Source organism: Trichomycterus rosablanca, chromosome 4 (genome assembly GCF_030014385.1).
Source record: "Trichomycterus rosablanca isolate fTriRos1 chromosome 4, fTriRos1.hap1, whole genome shotgun sequence".
Classification (NCBI taxonomy): domain Eukaryota; kingdom Metazoa; phylum Chordata; class Actinopteri; order Siluriformes; family Trichomycteridae; genus Trichomycterus; species Trichomycterus rosablanca.
Window position 1 is genome coordinate 40,711,212 of NC_085991.1, and position 23,422 is coordinate 40,734,633.

Here is a 23,422-nt window from a genome sequence, read left to right on the forward strand (position 1 = left end):
TTCCCAAAAAACGTACTAGTGTGTAGATGTACAATGGCTTAGGTCTGTGTGATGCTTTAGCCCTTTTTGACTGACAGGGAGAACAGGCTCCGTGCCATTCTGAACTTGATTGTGAACCAGTTCAGGCTGTTTTCACAAAAAAAGCTTCCAAACTGTAAATGTTAGTTCTCAGCTGGAACCAAAGAATACTAGAGCCTTCAGCACCAACCGTGGCTTAATCTGTGGACGTGTCTAGATATCGAGGATAAAGAAAGCAAAAATGGTTGTAAATATGTGGTGTGATATATACAGGGGTTGGCCAAAATAACTGAAACACCTGGTTTTAGACCACAATAATTTATTAGTATGGTGTAGGGCCTCCTTTTGCGGCCAATACAGCGTCAATTCGTCTTGGAAATGACATATACAAGTCCTGCACAGTGGTCAGAGGGATTTTAAGCCATTCTTCTTGCAGGATAGTGGCCAGGTCACTACGTGATGCTGGTGGAGGAAAATGTTTCCTGACTCGCTTCTCCAAAACACCCCAAAGTGGCTCAATAATATTTAGATCTGGTGACTGTGCAGGCCATGGGAGATGTTCAACTTCACTTTCATGTTCATCAAACCAATCTTTCACCAGTCTTGCTGTGTGTATTGGTGCATTGTCATCCTGATACACGGCACCGCCATTGGATGCACATGGTCCTCCAGAATGGTTCGGTAGTCCTTGGCAGTGACGCGCCCATCTAGCACAAGTATTGGCCCAAGGGAATGCCATGATATGGCAGCCCAAACCATCACTGATCCACCCCCATGCTTCACTCTGGGCATGCAACAGTCTGGGTGGTACGCTTCTTTGGGGCTTCTCCACACCGTAACTCTCCCGGATGTGGGGAAAACAGTAAAGGTGGACTCATCAGAGAACAATACATGTTTCACATTGTCCACAGCCCAAGATTTGCGCTCCTTGCACCATTGAAACCGAAGTTTGGCATTGGCACGAGTGACCAAAGGTTTGGCTATAGCAGCCTGGCTGTGTATATTGACCCTGTGGAGCTCCCGACGGACAGTTCTGGTGGAAACAGGAGAGTTGAGGTGCACATTTAATTCTGCCGTGATTTGGGCAGCCGTGGTTTTATGTTTTTTGGATACAATCCGGGTTAGCACCCGAACATCCCTTTCAGACAGCTTCCTCTTGCGTCCACAGTTAATCCTGTTGGATGTGGTTTGTCCTTCTTGGTGGTATGCTGACATTACCCTGGATACCGTGGCTCTTGATACATCACAAAGACTTGCTGTCTTGGTCACAGATGCGCCAGCAAGACGTGCACCAACAATTTGTCCTCTTTTGAACTCTGGTATGTCACCCATAATGTTGTGGGTGACATCAATATTTTGAGCAAAACTGTGCTCTTACCCTGCTAATTGAACCTTCACACTCTGCTCTTATTGGTGCAATGTGCAATTAATGAAGATTGGCCACCAGACTGGTCCAATTTAGCCATGAAACCTCCCACACTAAAATGACAGATGTTTCAGTTATTTTGTCCAACCCCTGTATATATACTGTATAATAATAAAATGCATTATCATTATTATTATTATATATACACTGCCTGGCCAAAAAAAGGTCACCACCTGGATTTAACTAAGCAAATAGGTATGAGCCTCCCATTGGATAATTACTGCATGGGTGATTATGTTTCAGCTGGCAACAAGTTATTTAACCCTAACTGATGCAGTGAGTAGCTTCTCATTTGTTAAACAACCATGTCGAAAAACACATCCTGTGGTCGTGAAAAAAGATGTTAATCTGTTTCAAAAGGGTCAAATTACTGGCATGCATCAAGCAGAGAAAACATCTAAGGAGATTGCTGAAACTACTAAAATTGGGTTGAGAACTGTCCAACGCTTTATTAAAAAGTGGAAGGACAGTGGGGAAACATCATCTTTGAGGAAGGAATGTGGTCGGAAAAAAATCTTGAATGATCGTGATTGGCGATCACGTAAACGTTTGGTGAAATCAAATGGTAGAAAAACTACATAGAAATCAGGGATATGTTTAATAGTAAAAGTAAGAGCATTTCCACACGCACAATGTGAAGGGAACTCAAGGGATTGGGACTAAACAGCTGTGTAGCCTTAAGAAAACTACTTGTCAGTGAGGCTAACCAGCAAAAACGCCTTCAATTTGCTAGGGAGCATAAACATTAAACTTTGGAGCAATGGAAGAAGGTCATGTGGTCTGATGAGTCCAGATTTACCCTGTTCCAGAGTGATGGGCGCATCAGGGTAAGAAGAGAGGCGGCTGAAGTGATGCACCCATCATGCCTAGTGCCTACTGTACAAGTTGGTCAGGTTTAGGTTCAGCAACGTTATGTGCCCAAAGAATGAGGTCAGCTGACTACCTGAATATACTGAACCACCAGGTTATTCCATCAATGGATTTTTTTCTTCCCTGATGGCACAGGCATATTCCAAGATGACAATGCCAGGATTCATCTGGCTCAAATTGTGAAAGAGGATACATGGATTGGCCACCACAGAGTCCAGACCTGAACCCCATTGAGAATCTTTGGTATGTGCTGGAGAAGACTTGGCGCAGTGGTCCAAATCTCCCATCATCAATACAAGATCTTGGGGAAAAATTAATGCAAATCTGGACAGAAATAAATGTTGTGACATTGCAGAAGTTTGTGGAAACGATGCCACAGCGAATGTGTTCCGTAATCTAAGCTAAAGGCGGTCCAACGAAATATTAGAGTGGGTGACCTTTTTTTTGGCCAGGCAGTGTATACTGTATATATACAGTGGGGAAAATAAGTATTTGATCCCCTGCTGATTTTGTAAGTTTACCCCCTTACAAAGACTTGAACAGTCTAATTTTTATGGAAGGTTTATTTTAACAGAGAGAGACAGAATATCCACAAAAAATACAGAAAAAAAACATTAAATAAAAGTTATAAATTAATTTGTATTTAATTAAGGGAAATAAGTATTTGATCCCCTACCAACCAGCAAGAATTCTGACCCCCACAGACCGGTTATGTGCACAAAAGGCACACAAATTAGTCCTGTCCCTGTATGAAAGACTCCTGTCACAGAATCAGTTTCTTTCGTTCAAATCTCTCGACCACCATGGGCAAGACCAAAGAGCTATCAAAGGACGTCAGGGACAAGATTGTAGACCTGCACAAGGCTGGAATGGGCTACAAGACCATCAGCAAGAAGCTTGGTGAGAAAGAGACCACTGTTGGTGCGATAATTCGAAAATGGAAGAAATACAAGATCACAGTCAATCACCCTCACTCTGGAGCTCCATGCAAGATCTCACCTGGTGGGGTAAGAATGATTCTGAGAAAGGTGAGGTCAGTCCAGAATTACATGGGAGGAGCTTGTCAATGATCTCAAGGGAGCTGGGAGCACAGTCACCAAGAAAACTATTAGTAACACACTTCGCCGTAATGGATTGAGATCGTGCAGTGCCGGAAAAGTCCCTTTGCTCAAGAAGGCTCATGTACAGGCCCGTCTGAAGTTTGCCAGTGAACACCTGAATGATTCAGAGAAAGCTTGGGAGAATGTGATATGGTCAGATGATACCAAAATTGAGCTCTTTGTTTGGAGGCAGAGAAATGCCCAGTGGGGATGGTGTTCTTGGGGTCATATCCAGCATTTCACTGCTCCCAGCTCCCTTGAGATCATTGACAAGCTCCTCCCGTGTAATACTGGGCTGACCTCACCTTTCTCAGAATCATTCTTACCCCACGAGGTGAGATCTTGCATGGAGCTCCATCTTGTATTTCTTCCATTTTCGAATGATCGTGCCAACAGTGGTCTCTTTCTCACCAAGCGTCTTGCTGATGGTCTTGTAGCCCATTCCAGCCTTGTGCAGGTCTACAATCTTGTCCCTGATGTCCTTTGATAGCTCTTTGCTCTTGCCCATGGTGGTCGAGAGATTTAGATGGAAGAAACTAATTCTGTGACAGGAGTCTTTTATACAGAAATAAACCTTCCATAAAAATTATAGACTGTTCAAGTCTTTGTAAGGGGGTAAACTTACAAAATCAGCAGGGGATCAAATAATTATTTTCCTCACTGTATATATATTCTTTTTCACCCGAGTATACTAAACATCTGCAAATAAAAACGTTAAACATACCATTTGTAGGCCGCTCAGGTGGCGCAGCGGTAAAAAGAAACGCGCTGCAACCAGGGCTGGATTCTGAGAAGCGTGGTATCGAATCCAGCCTTGCTTTACCGGTTCGAAGCTGAGTGGCTATATGAGCAACGATTGGCCGGTTGCTCATGTGGGGGGTGGGACAAAGAACCGGATGTGGGTCTCTCTGTCAGAATGCGATTGCGTTCTCCGGCTGATTGGAGGCGCTTACACAGAGATGGGAGAGGGTGCCCTTAGGGTGTGTCTCTCCGCATGCAACGCTAGGTGGCGCCAAACTCGTCAATGTGTGGGTGGCAAAGATGCATCTGGCTGCTGCTCGTGTTTCGGAGGGGATACGGGTTAGCTTCAATCACCTCCGTCAGGGCAGGGTTCGGCATAGACAGAGAGGAAGCACGATGCTAATTGAACAATTGGATGCGCTAAAAGGGGAGAAAAAGGGGTAAAAAAAAAAAAAAACATTTTGTCTCGCTCAGAGTCGCCTTCTACGTGTTTTTTAATCACTAATAGTTGATCAATGCACAAATGCTCGCAGGTAATCTACACGCTGCGCTGTCATGTTAGTACTATTTACTTCCGTTGTGCAATGATACCTTTGGTAATGCCTTCTTGTCTCCCAAAAACTGTAGAAACATGAGCCGGTTCTTTAAAAAGAACCATGGTTCTATAAGGCCTAAATGGAACCAGTTCAAAAAACAGGTCTGAACAGGTTGTGAGATTAATTGAACCACTGAAAATCCAGTACTGTCTGGAGATGTATATTGAATACTCTACAGATACATATTGGATATGCTACATACTGAATACCCTGTACATACTGAATGAGGCTTTCAATAGTTTGAGTGTTTCCACTAGCTATACTGTACATCTAACAAAAATGTAATAATTAAGACTTATTAAATTATTAATGTACATTTTCATGTTTTTCCCTCTACAGAATATGAAAGATGAAGAGATGAACACTGTGGTAATCATGAATCTGGTAAGCATCAATTCTTCACAGCTATGATTCTCTGTTTGACTTTCTAGCAGGAGCAGATGGGGAAATGCCTTCACTCCGAAAATAAACATTTAACCAGTGTATCGTTTTCGATTTACAAAGTATTTTACTTGATTTGTGAAATGCCAGCTTTAGTATCGCCTCAGCTTATTGGGCCAAAATGCCAACACAACACGAGTGGCAATCGTAATGCACAAGCGATGAACACTGGAAACAATAAAGACGAATTAGACAAAATGAAACATTATTCAAATGTTCCAGATATTATTCACAGACAAATGCACAAAGAAATTGCATCACATATAATTAATGGCAGATGGTGGAAAATCTGATGGTGTGATTTTCCATTTCTATTCTGTCACGCTTTGCTTTTTGCTCATTTTGTCCTTGCTTGTCTTTACAGTATTGGGTTATTATTCCAATCACATAAGTACCTCTTTTTCATTCATATTGAAACTTAAGAATAACATTTATGGTCTACCCTTAGGAATTAAAGTGTGTTTTTATGGTTCATATTGCAGGAGTGGAAGGATCACAGATTGTCTTGGAATCCCAAAGAGCATGATGGAATTGATGTACTAAGAATACCTGCAGGAAAAGTGTGGCTCCCAGATATTGTTCTTATTAATAAGTGAGTATGTAACCACACAGTAGACTAAAGTTTGAAAGGTTATTTTTCTCCCTTTTTAATGTCTTGGTGTAATGTTGTGTGGCATCAGCATTTAACTAATGATATGGCAGACATTGCCACCATGTATAACCCCGTTAGACAGGGCAGCGATTTTTTACCTCTTGTCGTCTTAATCACTGATCGCTCATCACACAGTGTTCACACTGGCAGCATTATCATCGCCTTTGGGTGTTTGGTTGCCATGGTTTTAAAAAGTACAGAATTATTTACTACCTAGTATCTACAGAGCATATAGAAAAAAAAACTATGTAATGCTTATCTATCAATTTTACTCCTGTGTAGTGCATCACTGGTTGTGCAGTCAACATGAACAGTGGTGGTAATGCATGTACCACTCTGCTTAATGCTCAGATCCTATTGGTAATCGCCACATCACATTGCTCCTAATTTGCATTTCATGTCGATGACTCCACCCACTTTTCATTGCTAACATGTGCTCCACCCCAGTCAGGCGAAAATTGCAAGCTCTAATTAAAAATATATGACAACTGGTTACTTTGTTGTGTCGCTTTGCAGCAGGTCTGAACGTAAGATTAGGAAATAGCACCTTAGACTTATGCTGTCAGGTGTACTGGTCAATAATTCATTTTTAATTATTGTAAGGAAAGTAGAAAAAATCTGGAGCACTAGTGAGTCCATAAAATGTTTTTCCATATGAAAACAGAAGGAAGTGTGATGCCAAATAGCACAATATTAAATCTCTCAGTAGTACTCAGTGCAACTTTAGTGGCAATTTAACCAATTTACCTAAGGGCTACTCAAGGGTTTTTACTGTCAGAACTATTTTCTTTGTTAAGGACAGCTTGGTCTTTTATTTAGAGCTATTTCACTCACTTTTACACAAATTTATGGGTTTTATTATTTAATTCGATGTATTGTAACATTGCATTTCAATGACAAATACTGCTTTTCAAATAAAGCCCTGAAAATACTGACACTAGCACTTTTGCCTTTCCATCCTGGTAATCAACTAGTCATTTAGACTGGGTAGACAAGCCAGGGCTTCTACTTTTGCTAATATTATGTAGGAAGAACAATGATTTGCTGTTTGGCTAAGCAAAGTTCATAAACATTTACATCACGTCCGTCTCCCGTTCTTTTCTGTTCCAGGCATTGCCTTTGGTACGTTGTACATACTTCTATGTATTTTTATTGCCTGGAGACTATGAAATGTGTCATTACTCCAGAGTCTTCTGAGTCTTTACTCAATTGAGAGACTTAAATGCACCAGGGTGATGCCCTTCAGGGAGAAAAGCCACAATGCAAGATAATAGATATTGTATTGCCATTACTTTTGCCTGTTGATAACACAGTTTACCCATACTGCATACTCACTCACTCACTCACTCACTTTCTTAACCGCTTATCCAATTAGTGTTGCAGGGGGGTGCTGGAGCCTATCCCAGCTTTTCAATGGGTGCAAGGCACACAGTAACACCCCGGAAGGGGTGCCAGTCCATTGCAGGGCAGACACACACACACACACCCATTCACCTATAGGGCAATTCATTGTCTCCAATTAACCTGACCCACGCAGACCACGGAAACCCATGCAGACACGGGGAGAACATGCAAACTCTGCACAGAAAGAACCCGGACCGCCCCGCCTGGGTATCGAACCCAGGACCTTTTTGTTGTGAGGCGACTGTGCTACCCACTTAGCCACCGTGCCACCCCATACTGCATACCAAACTAAATAGTATGTCAAATCAGGGGTCAATAATTAATAATGACAACTACTTTGATGTACTTTGATGTAGTAAGTAGTGGTGCAAAGGATCAATAAATTGGTATTTGTCATTCATTCATTATCTGTTTGACCGCCGCTTTATCCTATTCAGAGTCGAGGTGGGTCAAATTCACAGGACAAAACACAGAAAACACCCCGGACAGGTTGCCAGTCCATCACAGGGCAGATACACACAGACACATTTACACACCCTTACCTAGGGGGCCTTTAGTATCTCCAATTAACCTGACTGCATGTCTTTGGACTGTGGAAGGTAACCATAGGAATTTTTGGCAGATACAGGGAGAACATGCACACTCCACACAGAAAGGACCCGGACCGCTTTACCTGGAAATTGAACCCAGGACCTTCTTGCTGTAAGCCGACAGTGCTACCGCCCATAAGACTGTACCAGCTCACCTGTCATTTAGTATTATTAATATAAATATAAATTCCCTTTCTTAAAATAGATTTTTGCAGTGACACTTCCCAGTGATTTACACTCTTGTATGGAATATACCTAATCATTTAAAAGGTGCAACTCTTTATTGCACCTTTGGTGATCAATAAGTTTGCAAAAAAAAGTCATAAAAAGTTGCTTTACTCTATATACTCATAAACCTGCAGACATTCAGACTTTCTTCCGCACTATAAAACCCACTACTTTTACAGCCCAGAAGTGAATTATGGTAGATGGACCTTCATTAGTTCTACTGTAAATTTGTTCATCTCAGCTGCCTCGGCATCTCCCCCAACGGCCACAGATCACCATAGAGTACGCTCACTTTCCTCTGCTTAGCTGTAGTGATTGATGCTGCCTCCTAGCCTGCTTTGCTATCTCTGTTAAGCACCATTAGCCACAAACATGATAAGAAGTGTACAGTTTCTTCTACATTTTATGAATGGCTTTTTTACTGGCCTCCCTTGAGTGCTTTTTGGATTCATAAAGAATCTTTCTTGTAATACAGTGTTACTAAAGGATGTTTTGTGATGAATATGTTTATAACTCTAATTGAAGCAGACTGGTTACAGTTTTCATTTAGGTTTAATCTACATACTTTTGACTTAAACGTTTCGGCTACATTTAATTTAGGTTAAATACTTTTAAATACTTCTTATTTAAAATAATAGATTAGGTGATCCATTTAACATCCTTGAGGAGGTCCTTCCACTTCTTTATGTTGTGATGTGGATCGTCCTGCAGTGCATCCTGACATGTCTCTTTGATGGACAAATGATGCTCACATGCCCAGCCACCTGATCTTCTGATACTTCTGATGCCTGTGTGGAAGCACCAATTGTGGGTGCTTTTACCAGTGGACAGGAGTTAATGTGGGCATTTAGGTTTACACAGTCATTGTGACCACATCAACCAAGTAAAAATTAGGTACAGTTTGAACAATAGTAGCCCTTCTGTTGGTCCCTACCAGACACCAAAGCATTCATGTCCTCCTGGCCACCCAACAACCTCTTGGTGGGTTCTACTGCTCCCTTTGAGCACTTCTTTCTATTAAGACAATCAACCACCATGCCACCCAATACCATAATAATACATCTTTAAAACACATTAATTAATAATCTTGGTACCCTAAATCATAATCACATTATATCATGACATGTCTAGAGATTCCTACCTCTGTGCACTTTCACATTCAGTGTTGGCCCAGTGTGTCAGTGCTCTGATGGCCAGTTGGTACTTTAGCTTAGGTGTATTACCCAATTTCTTCTCAGCATGTTCTATAAATTGAGTGTTTTACTTTTTGTCTTATATCTAACTTTTTAAGGATAACTGTTATTACACACTTGTAAGTAGATTGTTTTTTAGGACATTAGTTTTTTTATACTGATGTCCAATATTTATATACAGTACATTACCAACTGTCAAGATGTCACTGTGTACAGAGTCATTTACATCAGCTTAACCCTTATGTGTGTGTCTGCAGTAATGATGGAGTGTTCGATGTGGCTCTACACGTCCATGTTCAAGCCTATAGTAATGGCAGAGTGACGTGGACTCCTCCTGCTCTTTACCGCAGCTCATGTGGGGTTAAGGTAGAAAAATGTCTAATTTAACACAATGCCTTACATTCGGCACACTGTCTTTATAGTTTTTGGATTTACACTCTGGTACATTTAATTTAATATAAATCAATTACTGTAGTGGTAAATAGCAATCTTATTAGCTAAAGATCAAGAGTACCTTTAGTAACAAGCCTTTTTTTTTTTTTAATCGGACAGTTGTGGATATAGAAAAAAGTTTACAAGGTAGGACTAGTAAAACTGCCCTCATTGTGAAGAGCTGCAGACTATCAGACTATCAAGACAGCTTCTTGATGGAGTTTGCACCACTTAATGAAACACTATGCTGCTCCATGAGTCTTTCCACCCCATATGCAGACGCCTCGACCAATCAGCAGAGGTTACAACATTTCTATGGCACAGTGTCTGTTGTGTCTGTTGGATGCCAGCCAGGTTAAGAGGTCAAGATCTCAGCAGTGATTGGCTACTGAATTAGACTACTGCCCCAACTGATTGCCCACATAACCGACTAAGTGTCCATGTATCTTGTTTAAAGAAATCCTGAAATCCTTTTATGAAGAAAGGTCCCACATTTTGGGTACCCCATACTCTGCCATGCCATGACTTAGACATCCATGTTAGATAGATCAGTCCAATAAGGGTTTGTGTCTAACCAGTATCTGTGATTCTGTTAGTTAACCGTATTATTCTGTCACTCTTTCTGAAAAATCTGTCAGACAATCTGGGTTGTCCTCAATCAGGTGCTGCGGTGTCTGAATTTTGTAAGGGTGCTATTTATGGGTAGACAAAATGTAATGAATTGAGCATAGCTAACCCCACATTCCAGAGACAGATGATGAGTGCTACATTACAGGCTCTGGCATAAGGAGACCCGAAGCGCAGTTGCTGTTGGTAGTCTAGCTTTCAGTTTATTGCCAAGAGAACCTGTTACTCGGATTTGGCAAGAAGTTTGGCAGGTGTACTTTGGGTTATAAGAGGCTGGTTTGGGTGGTAATTGTGTGCAACAGTAGAGGACCAAGAAGCCTGGATGATCTAGAGACATTCTTAAAACATTTTGCTTAAATATCCTTTAAGCATTTAGGTGAAGAAATACTGTCTTGGAAACATGCAGAAATAACAAATTCAGACAATAATTGTGACATTTTAATTATATTTTGCCAGGGATGGGTGCTATTCTGCTGCTGTCCTCGGCCAGCAAAAGATTAATTAAAGTGGGGAATTGAAAATGATTAGATTTGGAAAGAACAACTGAGATTATTTGTTAGATTTTTATGATTTGTATTATTACCAGTGGTGCCAATAAACTTGGAGCTTGTACAGTCTTTCTTTATTCCCACACAAATTTACTGTATATTTGTTTGCCATATCTACAAATTTTGATTATTATTGCATTTCATTTTTCCAGGTCACATACTTTCCCTTTGATTGGCAGAACTGCACCATGGTCTTTCACTCTTACACTTATGATTCGTCTGAAGTGGATCTCCAGTATGCCCTTGATGAGATGGGAAATGAAATACGAGAAATCGTCTTCGACTCCGGTTTCAGTGGTACGACTCTCATATCTAAGAGTTGAAAGCAGACTTACCATGAACCATTAAACATTCTCACTCTGCCAGTAGGGATTTGCACTGTTCATCAACTTAGCTTCTTATTCTAGTACTCAGATTTGAACAAGGTCAGATTTGATTGGTTTTGCAGATTGCAAATCTGCATAAGCAGCAGTTTAAGGATGAGTTAAATCCACTTTTTTTAACAGTGTGAGTTTTGTGAATACAAGAAGCACACAGACAATAAAACTTTGCCTTTTAAACATTTGCTTTCTTTCACAGAAAGCGGAGAGTGGCACATCCGTCACAAACCTACCAGGAAAAACGTAAAAAAACAAGACCTCTATGAAGACATCACTTTCTACCTGATTATTGAGCGCAAGCCCATGTACTATGTGGTGAACATCATCCTGCCCTGCATCCTCATCACAATCATTGCCATTTTTAATTTCTACCTGCCACCTGATGCTGGTAAGGCTCGTCTGCGCAAATGTACCCACAGATACTGTCACAGGCACTTTAGCCCTTTATCTTGCTGTTAATAAAGATTCAAATACCCATATGTATTTTAAAAAATCACTTTTGGGTACTCTGGTGGGTGCTTGAGAGCTTTGAGTTTAAATGTCAGCAGTGCCACAGACCTGGCTAGCATCCAACACACCCAACTGGCACATTCTCACAGTAAAGAAAGATTACTCTCTTTAAGAATCTACCACTGGCTGGTTTAAAGAAAAAAATGGTGCCTGCCCACTGGCCAGGAGCGGGTGCTTTTCTGTCACAAATAGCCAGAAACAGATAAATTGCAGTAGGGAATCAGTAATTATTATTTTTGCCAGATTTTGCAATTTAGTCTCAAAATCAACTCATCACTGGAATCATAATTGTCTTTAAACCTACAATCTCTTTATTGTATAAGTGGGATGTTCCACTAGCACACCAGCACTGGAATTCTAAACTCCCCTAGCAGGGGTCTGTTAGTCTGCTGGTTGAAAAAAGATTGGACTAAAAAGGTAGTGGGGTGTTTGATGCTGTGTATGGACCCTGGTTAGTAGCCCAAGGAGGAACATGGAGATCAGTCCGTGACTCTCTGTAGCGAGACTGGCCTCACGTACAAATACACCAAAGTATGGGTGAATAAGAAGGGGTCGGTGGACTCTGCACGTGTTGGAGGGAGCATGTGTCAGGTGAACATACCCTCCTCTGACTCTATGTGGGTCCCCAGCAACTGAAGACTAATTGGCTACACTAAACTGGAAGGAAAATTGAGAAAATGCATTAAATAAAACGGGATACAACATTGCAGGTAGTGTGATCCTGGTCTTATCGTCCTCTTTTTCTTTCTGCTCAGGAGAGAAAATGGGTTTATCCATCAACGTGCTGCTGACCCTTACTGTCTTTCTGCTCCTGCTGGCTGATAGAGTTCCAGAGACATCTCTGGGTGTCCCCACCATCGTCAACTACCTGATGTTCACCATGGTCCTGGTGACGTGCTCAGTCATTCTCAGTGTGGTGGTGTTAAATCTGCATCATCGTTCACCAAACACCCACCACATGCCACTGTGGGTGCGCAAGGTTAGTTCCCAAAACACAATGTACACATAAGTGTTGTGGTTATTTAAATCTTGAAACAGTGACAGTGGTAGCTTAGTGGTTAAGGTACTGGACTAGTAATCAGAAGGTTGCCTGTTCAAGGGTTAGGGGCCTTGCTCAGGGGCCAGCCTGGCAGTAGTGATGCTTGAACATGCAACTTCTGATTACTAGTCCTCTAATTGTCAACCATCATTGAAAGTTGAACCTGTTGGGCCCCTAAGCAAGGCCCTTAAACCTCAATTGATTAGACTGTATTCAGTGTAAGTCACTTTGAGTAAAAATGTCTGCTAAATGCCTAAAATGTAAATGTAAAATGTAAATGAAACACCGGTGTGGATTTTGCTTAGGTGCTGACATGAATGAAAATCTCAGCAAAACACATTGTCACGAAATGGTTTGACGACTTGATTCAAGGGTGAATATGAGTAAATGAGATGCTGCCCTTGCAGCAAACTTCAGCCACATTTGCTGGGTTCATGACATTTCTGTAAAACTGTGGATTTAGAAAAAGCTGCCGTTCAGCACTTTTCCCCTCGGATTTAAACATACACTATTTTTCAAAAAAAAGTGACACAGGCGTATTATTAAGGTTTATTAAAAAAAGGAAAATAAGGTTTTTCATTTTTTTTTCATTTTTATCAACCACTTCATCCTGGTCAGGCTCACGGTGAGTCCAGTTTCACCAAGAACACTGGACTCAAGGCAGAAAAATCCAGGACTTCATCACAGGGCTTTTGTCATCCCCTTGCTCAGACATAGCTAATTTGTGTCTGTGTAGATGCTGGCCTGACCAATGGCACTGCTTTTATTATCCCTGTACAGCCAAAGCTATTGGAGTGGCTAAACTTTGTCAATGTTCGGCCCGTTACCAGTGGTTTCATTTCTGAAAGCAGGGCCATGCACAGGACCATATTGAATCCTTGAACACTAAACCGCGTTAAAAGACACAATTGAGCATTCTTTATGGAACCAGTACTGATTCAAAACCAGAGGTGTTAGCTTGTAGTATATTTACTGTTATTATTATTGTATGTTTATTAAACATTCTTTGACCCCTGTTGGTGTCATCCTAAAAAGACCACTCCCATCAGTATAAAAATTAATTCATTAGGCAGAATAACTGATTAGCAGTGGCCTCACTATTTAAGGAATTAGCTACTCAAAACTATACCAGCAAAATGCCTTCAGCACTAAAGAGCTACTGTACCTCACTTACTGTAGTAACCAAGCATTTAGAGCTTGTAACAGGCCCACCTGCATTATAGCTTTGTTGGGCGGTGTGGATTACAGTACCATGCCCACCTGCCATCCACTGGAGACTTAGATAACTGACTGTTCATTCCTAAAACTGGCAGTGTCTGCACCTCATAGAGCGTTTATTCACTCCAGTTGGAGGTAGGTCTATTAAATCATGGCTTGCAGGTTTCTTTTCCTTCTGTCTGCTCTCTCTGGATTTCTTTTGATAGTTTTATTACTTTCTCTTATTTTGGTCACTCGTTACTTTTTCTAAGTTACTCAGATACTTACTGTACTTACTTACCACACTTACTGTAGTAGTCAAGCATTTAGAACTTGTAACAGGCCCACCTGCTATATAGCTTGGTTGGGTGGAGCAGATTACAGTATCATGCCCACCTTCCATCCACTGGAGACTTAGATAACTGACTGTTATTTACTTAAATGGGCAGTCTCTGCACCTCATAGAGCATTTATTCACTCCGGGTGGAGGTAGGTCGTTTTAATTCCCTTCTGTTTGCTCTTTCTGGTTTGGGCTGCAGAGGTTTGGATTTTTTTGATAGTTTTATTTTATTTTTTGGTTTGTGGATCTTTATTTGGCTTGTATTGCTTTGGTTAAGCATTCTCAATGTTGGGTTAAATCCTCAAAACCTCACTGATGTGAGGCTCTATTTCTGACGCCTCTGAAACAACACGTGACACACCCTGTTACAGATTTGCACCATTCTCATACTTACCACTATAAATGTGCCATGTTAACAAGCTCCTTTTTTAAGTTATTGAGATACTTACTGTACTTACTTACCACACTTACTGTAGTGGTCAAGCATTTAGAGCTTGTAACAGGCCCACCTGCCATATAGCTTGGTTGGGCGGTGCGGATTACAGTATCATGCCCACCTGCCATCCACTGGAGACTTAGATATCTGACTGTTATAGTTCCTTAAACCGGCAGTCTCTGCACCTCATGGAGCATTTATTCACTCCAGGTGGAGGTAGGTCTATTAAATCACGGTTTGCAGGCTTCTTTCCCTTCTGTCTGCTCTCTTTGGATTTCTTTTCATAGTTTTATTAGTTTCTCTTATTTTGGTCACTCGTTACTTTTCTCATTTCATTTCTTTGCTTTGTGGATCGTTGTTTGCCTTGTATTGGCTTGGTTAATCATCCTCAATATTGGGTTCAACCCTTAACTTGCGGGGCTCTATCTGGTGTCTCTGTAACGAGTCACAACCCACCCTGTTACAGATCTGCACCATTCTCATCCTTACCATTATTCTATAAATGTGCCATGTTAACAAGCTCCTTTTCTAAGTTACTCAGATACTTACTGTATTTACTTACCACACTTAGTGTAGAAGTCAAGCATTTAAAGCTTGTAACAGGCCCACCTGCCATATAGCTTGGTTGGGTGGTGCGGATTACAGTATCATGCCCACCTGCCATCCACTGGAGACTTAGATATCTAAATTAAATCACGGGCTTGCAGGCTTCTTTCCCTTCTGTCTGCTCTCTCTGGATATCTTTTGATAGTTTTATTAGTTTCTCTTATTTTAGCCACTCATTACTTTTCTGATTTCATTTTTTGCTTTGCTTTGTTTGCCTTGTATTGCCTTGGTTACCATTATTCTATAAATGTGCCATATTAACAAGCTCCTTTTCTAAGTTACTGAGATACTTATAGTACTTACTTACCACACTTACTGTAGTAGTCAAGCATTTAGAGCTTGTAACAGGTCCACCTGCCATATACAGTGTATCACAAAAGTGAGTACACCCCTCACATTTCTGCAAATATTTTATTTTATCTTTTCATGGGACAACACTATAGAAATAAAACTTGGATATAACTTAGAGTAGTCAGTGTACAACTTGTATAGCAGTGTAGATTTACTGTCTTCTGAAAATAACTCAACACACAGCCATTAATGTCTAAATAGCTGGCAACATAAGTGAGTACACCCCACAGTGAACATGTCCAAATTGTGCCCAAAGTGTCAATATTTTGTGTGACCACCATTATTATCCAGCACTGCCTTAACCCTCCTGGGCATGGAATTCACCAGAGCTGCACAGGTTGCTACTGGAATCCTCTTCCACTCCTCCATGATGACATCACAGAGCTGGTGGATGTTAGACACCTTGAACTCCTCCACCTTCCACTTGAGGATGCGCCACAGGTGCTCAATTGGGTTTAGTCCATCACCTTTACCTTCAGCTTTCTCAGCAAGGCAGTTGTCATCTTGGAGGTTGTGTTTGGGGTCGTTATCCTGTTGGAAAACTGCCATGAGGCCCAGTTTTCGAAGGGAGGGGATCATGCTCTGTTTCAGAATGTCACAGTACATGTTGGAATTCATGTTTCCCTCAATGAACTGCAGCTCCCCAGTGCCAGCAACACTCATGCAGCCCAAGACCATGATGCTACCACCACCATGCTTGACTGTAGGCAAGATACAGTTGTCTTGGTACTTCTCACCAGGGCGCCGCCACACATGCTGGACACCATCTGAGCCAAACAAGTTTATCTTGGTTCCGTCAGACCACAGGGCATTCCAGTAATCCATGTTCTTGGACTGCTTGTCTTCAGCAAACTGTTTGCGGGCTTTCTTGTGTGTCAGCTTCCTTCTGGGATGACGACCATGCAGACTGAGTTGATGCAGTGAGCGGCGTATGGTCTGAGCACTGACAGGCTGACCTCCCACGTCTTCAACCTCTGCAGCAATGCTGGCAGCACTCATGTGTCTATTTTTTAAAGCCAACCTCTGGATATGACACCGAACACGTGGACTTAACTTCTTTGGTCGACCCTGGCGAAGCCTGTTCCGAGTGGAACCTGTCCTGGAAAACCGCTGTATGACCTTGGCCACCATGCTGTAGCTCAGTTTCAGGGTGTTAGCAATCTTCTTATAGCCCAGGCCATCTTTGTGGAGAGCAACAATTCTATTTCTCACATCCTCAGAGAGTTCTTTGCCATGAGGTGCCATGTTGAATATCCAGTGGCCAGTATGAGAGAATTGTACCCAAAACACCAAATTTAACAGCCCTGCTCCCCATTTACACCTGGGACCTTGACACATGACACCAGGGAGGGACAACGACACATTTGGGCACAATTTGGACATGTTCACTGTGGGGTGTACTCACTTATGTTGCCAGCTATTTAGACATTAATGGCTGTGTGTTGAGTTATTTTCAGAAGACAGCAAATCTACACTGCTATACAAGCTGTACACTGACTACTCTAACTTATATCCAAGTTTCATGTCTATAGTGTTGTCCCATGAAAAGATATAATGAAATATTTGCAGAAATGTGAGGGGTGTACTTACTTTTGTGATACACTGTAGCTTATATATATATATATATATATATATATACAGTGTATCACAAAAGTGAGTACACCCCTCACATTTCTGCAAATTTTTCATTATATCTTTTCATGGGACAACACTATAGACATGAAACTTGGATATAACTTAGAGTAGTCAGTGTACAGCTTGTATAGCAGTGTAGATTTACTGTCTTCTGAAAATAACTCAACACACAGCCATTAATGTCTAAATAGCTGGCAACATAAGTGAGTACACCCCACAGTGAACATGTCCAAATTGTGCCTAAATGTGTCGTTGTCCCTCCCTGGTGTCATGTGTCAAGGTCCCAGGTGTAAATGGGGAGCAGGGCTGTTAAATTTGGTGTTTTGGGTACAATTCTCTCATACTGGCCACTGGATATTCAACATGGCACCTCATGGCAAAGAACTCTCTGAGGATGTGAGAAATAGAATTGTTGCTCTCCACAAAGATGGCCTGGGCTATAAGAAGATTGCTAACACCCTGAAACTGAGCTACAGCATGGTGGCCAAGGTCATACAGCGGTTTTCCAGGACAGGTTCCACTCGGAACAGGCTTCGCCAGGTTCGACCAAAGAAGTTGAGTCCACGTGTTCGGCGTCATATCCAGAGGTTGGCTTTAAAAAATAGACACATGAGTGCTGCCAGCATTGCTGCAGAGGTTGAAGACGTGGGAGGTCAGCCTGTCAGTGCTCAGACCATACGCCGCACACTGCATCAACTCGGTCTGCATGGTAGTCATGCCAGAAGGAAGCTGACGCACAAGAAAGCCCGCAAACAGTTTGCTGAAGACAAGCAGTCCAAGAACATGGATTACTGGAATGCCCTGTGGTCTGACGAGACCAAGATAAACTTGTTTGGCTCAGATGGTGTCCAGCATGTGTGGCGGCACCCTGGTGAGAAGTACCAAGACAACTGTATCTTGCCTACAGTCAAGCATGGTGGTGGTAGCATCATGGTCTTGGGCTGCATGAGTGTTGCTGGCACTGGGGAGCTGCAGTTCATTGAGGGAAACATGAATTCCAACATGTACTGTGACATTCTGAAACAGAGCATGATCCCCTCCCTTCGAAAACTGGGCCTCATGGCAGTTTTCCAACAGGATAACGACCCCAAACACAACCTCCAAGATGACAACTGCCTTGCTGAGGAAGCTGAAGGTAAAGGTGATGGACTAAACCCAATTGAGCACTGTGGGGCATCCTCAAGTGGAAGGTGGAGGAGTTCAAGGTGTCTAACATCCACCAGCTCCGTGATGTCATCATGGAGGAGTGGAAGAGGATTCCAGTAGCAACCTGTGCAGCTCTGGTGAATTCCATGCCCAGTGGGGTTAAGGCAGTGCTGGATAATAATGGTGGTCACACAAAATATTGACACTTTGGGCACAATTTGGACATGTTCACTGTGGGGTGTACTCACTTATGTTGTCAGCTATTTAGACATTAATGGCTGTGTGTTGAGTTATTTTCAGAAGACAGTAAATCTACACTGCTATACAAGCTGTACACTGACTACTCTAAGTTATATCCAAGTTTCATGTCTATAGTGTTGTCCCATGAAAAGATATAATGAAATATTTGCAGAAATGTGAGGGGTGTACTCACTTTTGTGATACACTGTATATATATATATACATATATATATATATATATATATATATATATATATATACATATATATATATATATATATATATATATATATACAGTACAGGCCAAAAGTTTGGACACACCAGCCAAAAGTTTGGACACACCTTCTCTTCAATGTTTTTTCTTGATTATTTTTCTTTTCTACATTGTAGATTAATACTGAAGACATCCAAACTATGAAGAATTATGTAGTGAACCAAAAAGTGTTAAACAAACCAGAATATGTTTTATATTTTACCAACTCTACCTCTGCACAACCCAACTGATGGTCTCAAACACATTAAAAAAGCAACAAATTCCAAAAATTCACTCTAGACAAGGCACAAACATTCATTGAAAACCATTCCAGGTGGAAACCTAATAAAGCTGGTTGAGAAAATTTCAAAGAGTGTGCAAATCTGTCATTAAAGCAAAAGATGGCTACTTTGAAGAATCTAAAATATAAAACATATTCTGGTTTGTTTAACACTTTTTTGTTTACTACATAATTCCATATGTGTTCCTTCATAGTTTGGATGTCTTTAGTATTAATCTACAATGTAGAAAATTTAAAAAAATTAAGAGAAACCACAGGAATGAGAAGGTGTGTCCAAACTTTTGGCCTGTACTGTATATATATATATATATATATATATATATATATATATATATATATATATATATATATATACAGTGTATCACAAAAGTGAGTACACCCTTCACATTTCTGCAGATATTTAAGTATATCTTTTCATGGGACAACACTGACAAAATGACACTTTGACACAATGAAAAGTAGTCTGTGTGCAGCTTATATAACAGTGTAAATTTATTCTTCCCTCAAAATAACTCAATATACAGCCATTAATGTCTAAACCACCGGCAACAAAAGTGAGTACACCCCTAAGAGACTACACCCCTAAATGTCCAAATTGAGCACTGCTTGTCATTTTCCCTCCAAAATGTCATGTGATTTGTTAGTGTTACTAGGTCTCAGGTGTGCATAGGGAGCAGGTGTGTTCAATTTAGTAGTACAGCTCTCACACTCTCTCATACTGGTCACTGAAAGTTCCAACATGGCACCTCATGGCAAAGAACTCTCTGAGGATCTTAAAAGACGAATTGTTGCACTACATGAAGATGGCCAAGGCTACAAGAAGATTGCCAACACCCTGAAACTGAGCTGCAGCACAGTGGCCAAGATCATCCAGCGTTTTAAAAGAGCAGGGTCCACTCAGAACAGACCTCGCGTTGGTCGTCCAAAGAAGCTGAGTGCACGTGCTCAGCGTCACATCCAACTGCTGTCTTTGAAAGATAGGCGCAGGAGTGCTGTCAGCGTTGCTGCAGAGATTGAAAAGGTGGGGGGTCAGCCTGTCAGTGCTCAGACCATACGCCGCACACTACATCAAATTGGTCTGCATGGCTGTCACCCCAGAAGGAAGCCTCTTCTGAAGTCTCTACACAAAAAAGCCCGCAAACAGTTTGCTGAAGACATGTCAACAAAGGACATGGATTACTGGAACCATGTCCTATGGTCTGATGAGACCAAGATTAATTTATTTGGTTCAGATGGTCTCAAGCATGTGTGGCGGCAATCAGGTGAGGAGTACAAAGATAAGTGTGTCATGCCTACAGTCAAGCATGGTGCTGGGAATGCCATGGTCTGGGGCTGCATGAGTGCAGCAGGTGTTGGGGAGTTACATTTCATTGAGGGACACATGAACTCCAATATGTACTGTGAAATACTGAAGCAGAGCATGATCCCCTCCCTCCGGAAACTGGGTCGCAGGGCAGTGTTCCAGCATGATAATGACCCCAAACACACCTCTAAGACGACCACTGCTTTATTGAAGAGGCTGAGGGTAAAGGTGATGGACTGGCCAAGCATGTCTCCAGACCTAAACCCAATAGAACATCTTTGGGGCATCCTCAAGCGGAAGGTGGAGGAGCGCAAAGTCTCGAATATCCGCCAGCTCCGTGATGTCGTCATGGAGGAGTGGAAAAGCATTCCAGTGGCAACCTGTGAAGCTCTGGTAAACTCCATGCCCAGGAGAGTTAAGGCAGTTCTGGGAAATAATGGTGGCCACACAAAATATTGACACTTCAGGAACTTTCACTAAGGGGTGTACTCACTTTTGTTGCCAGTGGTTTAGACATTAATGGCTGTATATTGAGTTATTTTGAGGCAAGAATAAATTTACACTGTTATATAAGCTGCACACAGACTACTTTTCATTGTGTCAAAGTGTCATTTTGTCAGTGTTGTCCCATGAAAAGATATACTTAAATATCTGCAGAAATGTGAGGGGTGTACTCACTTTTGTGATACACTGTATATATACAGTGTATCACAAAAGTGAGTACACCCCTCACATTTCTGCAACTATTTCATTATATCTTTTCAACACTATAGACATGAAACTTGGATATAACTTAGAGTAGTCAGTGTACAGCTTGTATAGCAGTGTAGATTTACTGTCTTCTGAAAATAACTCAACACACAGCCATTAATGTCTAAATAGCTGGCAACATAAGTGAGTACACCCCACAGTGAACATGTCCAAATTGTGCCCAAAGTGTCAATATTTTGTGTGACCACCATTATTATCCAGCACTGCCTTAACCCTCCTGGGCATGGAATTCACCAGAGCTGCACAGGTTGCTACTGGAATCCTCTTCCACTCCTCCATGATGACATCACGGAGCTGGTGGATGTTAGACACCTTGAACTCCTCCACCTTCCACTTGAGGATGCGCCACAGGTGCTCAATTGGGTTTAGTCCATCACCTTTACCTTCAGCTTCCTCAGCAAGGCAGTTGTCATCTTGGAGGTTGTGTTTGGGGTCGTTATCCTGTTGGAAAACTGCCATGAGGCCCAGTTTTCGAAGGGAGGGGATCATGCTCTGTTTCAGAATGTCACAGTACCATGCAGACCGAGTTGATGCAGTGTGCGGCGTATGGTCTGAGCACTGACAGGCTGAACTCCCACATCTTCAACCTCTGCAGCAATGCTGGCAGCACTCATGTGTCTATTTTTTAAAGCCAACCTCTGGATATGACGCCGAACACGTGGACTCAACTTCTTTGGTCGACCCTGGCGAAGCCTGTTCCGAGTGGAACCTGTCCTGGAAAACCGCTGTATGACCTTGGCCACCATGCTGTATCTCAGTTTCAGGATGTTAGCAATCTTCTTATAGCCCAGGCCATCTTTGTGGAGAGCAACAATTCTATTTCTCACATCCTCAGAGAGTTCTTTGCCATGAGGTGCCATGTTGAATATCCAGTGGCCAGTATGAGAGAATTGTACCCAAAACACCAAATTTAACAGCCCTGCTCCCCATTTACACCTGGGACCTTGACACATGACACCAGGGAGGGACAACGACACATTTGGGCACAATTTGGACATGTTCACTGTGGGGTGTACTCACTTATGTTGCCAGCTATTTAGACATTAATGGCTGTGTATTGAGTTATTTTCAGAAGACAGTAAATCTACACTGCTATACAAGTTGTACACTGACTACTCTAAGTTATATCCAAGTTTCATGTCTATAGTGTTGAAAAGATATAATGAAATAGTTGCAGAAATGTGAGGGGTGTACTCACTTTTGTGATACACTGTATATATGTATATACATATATGAAAGTTTTAGTTCCTTTAAACCTGCAGTCTCTGCACCTCATGGAGGGTTTATTTACTCCAGTTCGAGGTAGGTCTATTTAATTGTGGCTTGCAGGCTTCTTTCCTTTCTGTTTGCTCTCTCTGCTTTAGGCTGCAGACGTTTGATTTTTTATTTCTTTTTGAAAGTTTTATTAGTTATTTTGGCCACTTATTACTTGTATTGGCTTGGTTAAGCAGCCTCCATATTGGGTTCAACCATTAAAACCTCACTGATGCAGATCTGCGTCAGTTTTGTCCTTACCATTATCCTATAAACCTCAGGCTGTATGAATAAAGCTTCTGCTCCATTAACAAGCTCCTTTTCTAAATCACGTTTTATTTTGTCATTTTGATTCTAAATCAAAATTAAATGGCCCATTTTATACATACCACAGAGCATGATGGGACTTTTATTTGCTTAATTGTGTAATGTAATATGCCTGACTGGCATCAACACTCATTATGTTTTGCAAAACTATTATTTTTATTATTTTTCTTTCAAATTTTTATCCAACCATTATGTCTAAGCATATTACGTTTTTCTTATATAAATGTGGTATAAAGGCAAATGTGCCAGAAAGAGGCAGTCAGTCTTGAAAATCTTTGAGAATGTGACCATTGGTTTTATCAGTGTACAGTGTGTGTGTGTGAGAGAGAGAGAGAGAGAGAGAGAGAGAGAGAGTGTATGCTCAATAGATGATCCCTTACACCATTATTTTCTATCTCTTGGGCATTTAGTAAAGTCATGCTCTGCAGCCTCCTCTGTCAGTAGTGTTTTTTTACTATTCAAGGTTA

The 23,422-nt window shown here is 41.5% G+C and overlaps 1 protein-coding gene across 1 annotated transcript in view; it reads left to right on the top strand.

Moving 5' to 3' along the window:
• Positions 1-23,422, top strand: part of chrnb1 (cholinergic receptor, nicotinic, beta 1 (muscle)) — a 57,026-nt gene that overhangs the window by 15,958 nt on the left and 17,646 nt on the right. Inside the window, exons 3-8 of the mRNA XM_062993585.1 lie at positions 5,091-5,135; positions 5,675-5,784; positions 9,517-9,625; positions 11,019-11,163; positions 11,446-11,634; positions 12,512-12,735. Of these exons, the coding sequence (XP_062849655.1) occupies positions 5,091-5,135; positions 5,675-5,784; positions 9,517-9,625; positions 11,019-11,163; positions 11,446-11,634; positions 12,512-12,735 (822 nt within the window). The remainder of the gene's footprint in view (positions 1-5,090; positions 5,136-5,674; positions 5,785-9,516; positions 9,626-11,018; positions 11,164-11,445; positions 11,635-12,511; positions 12,736-23,422) is intronic.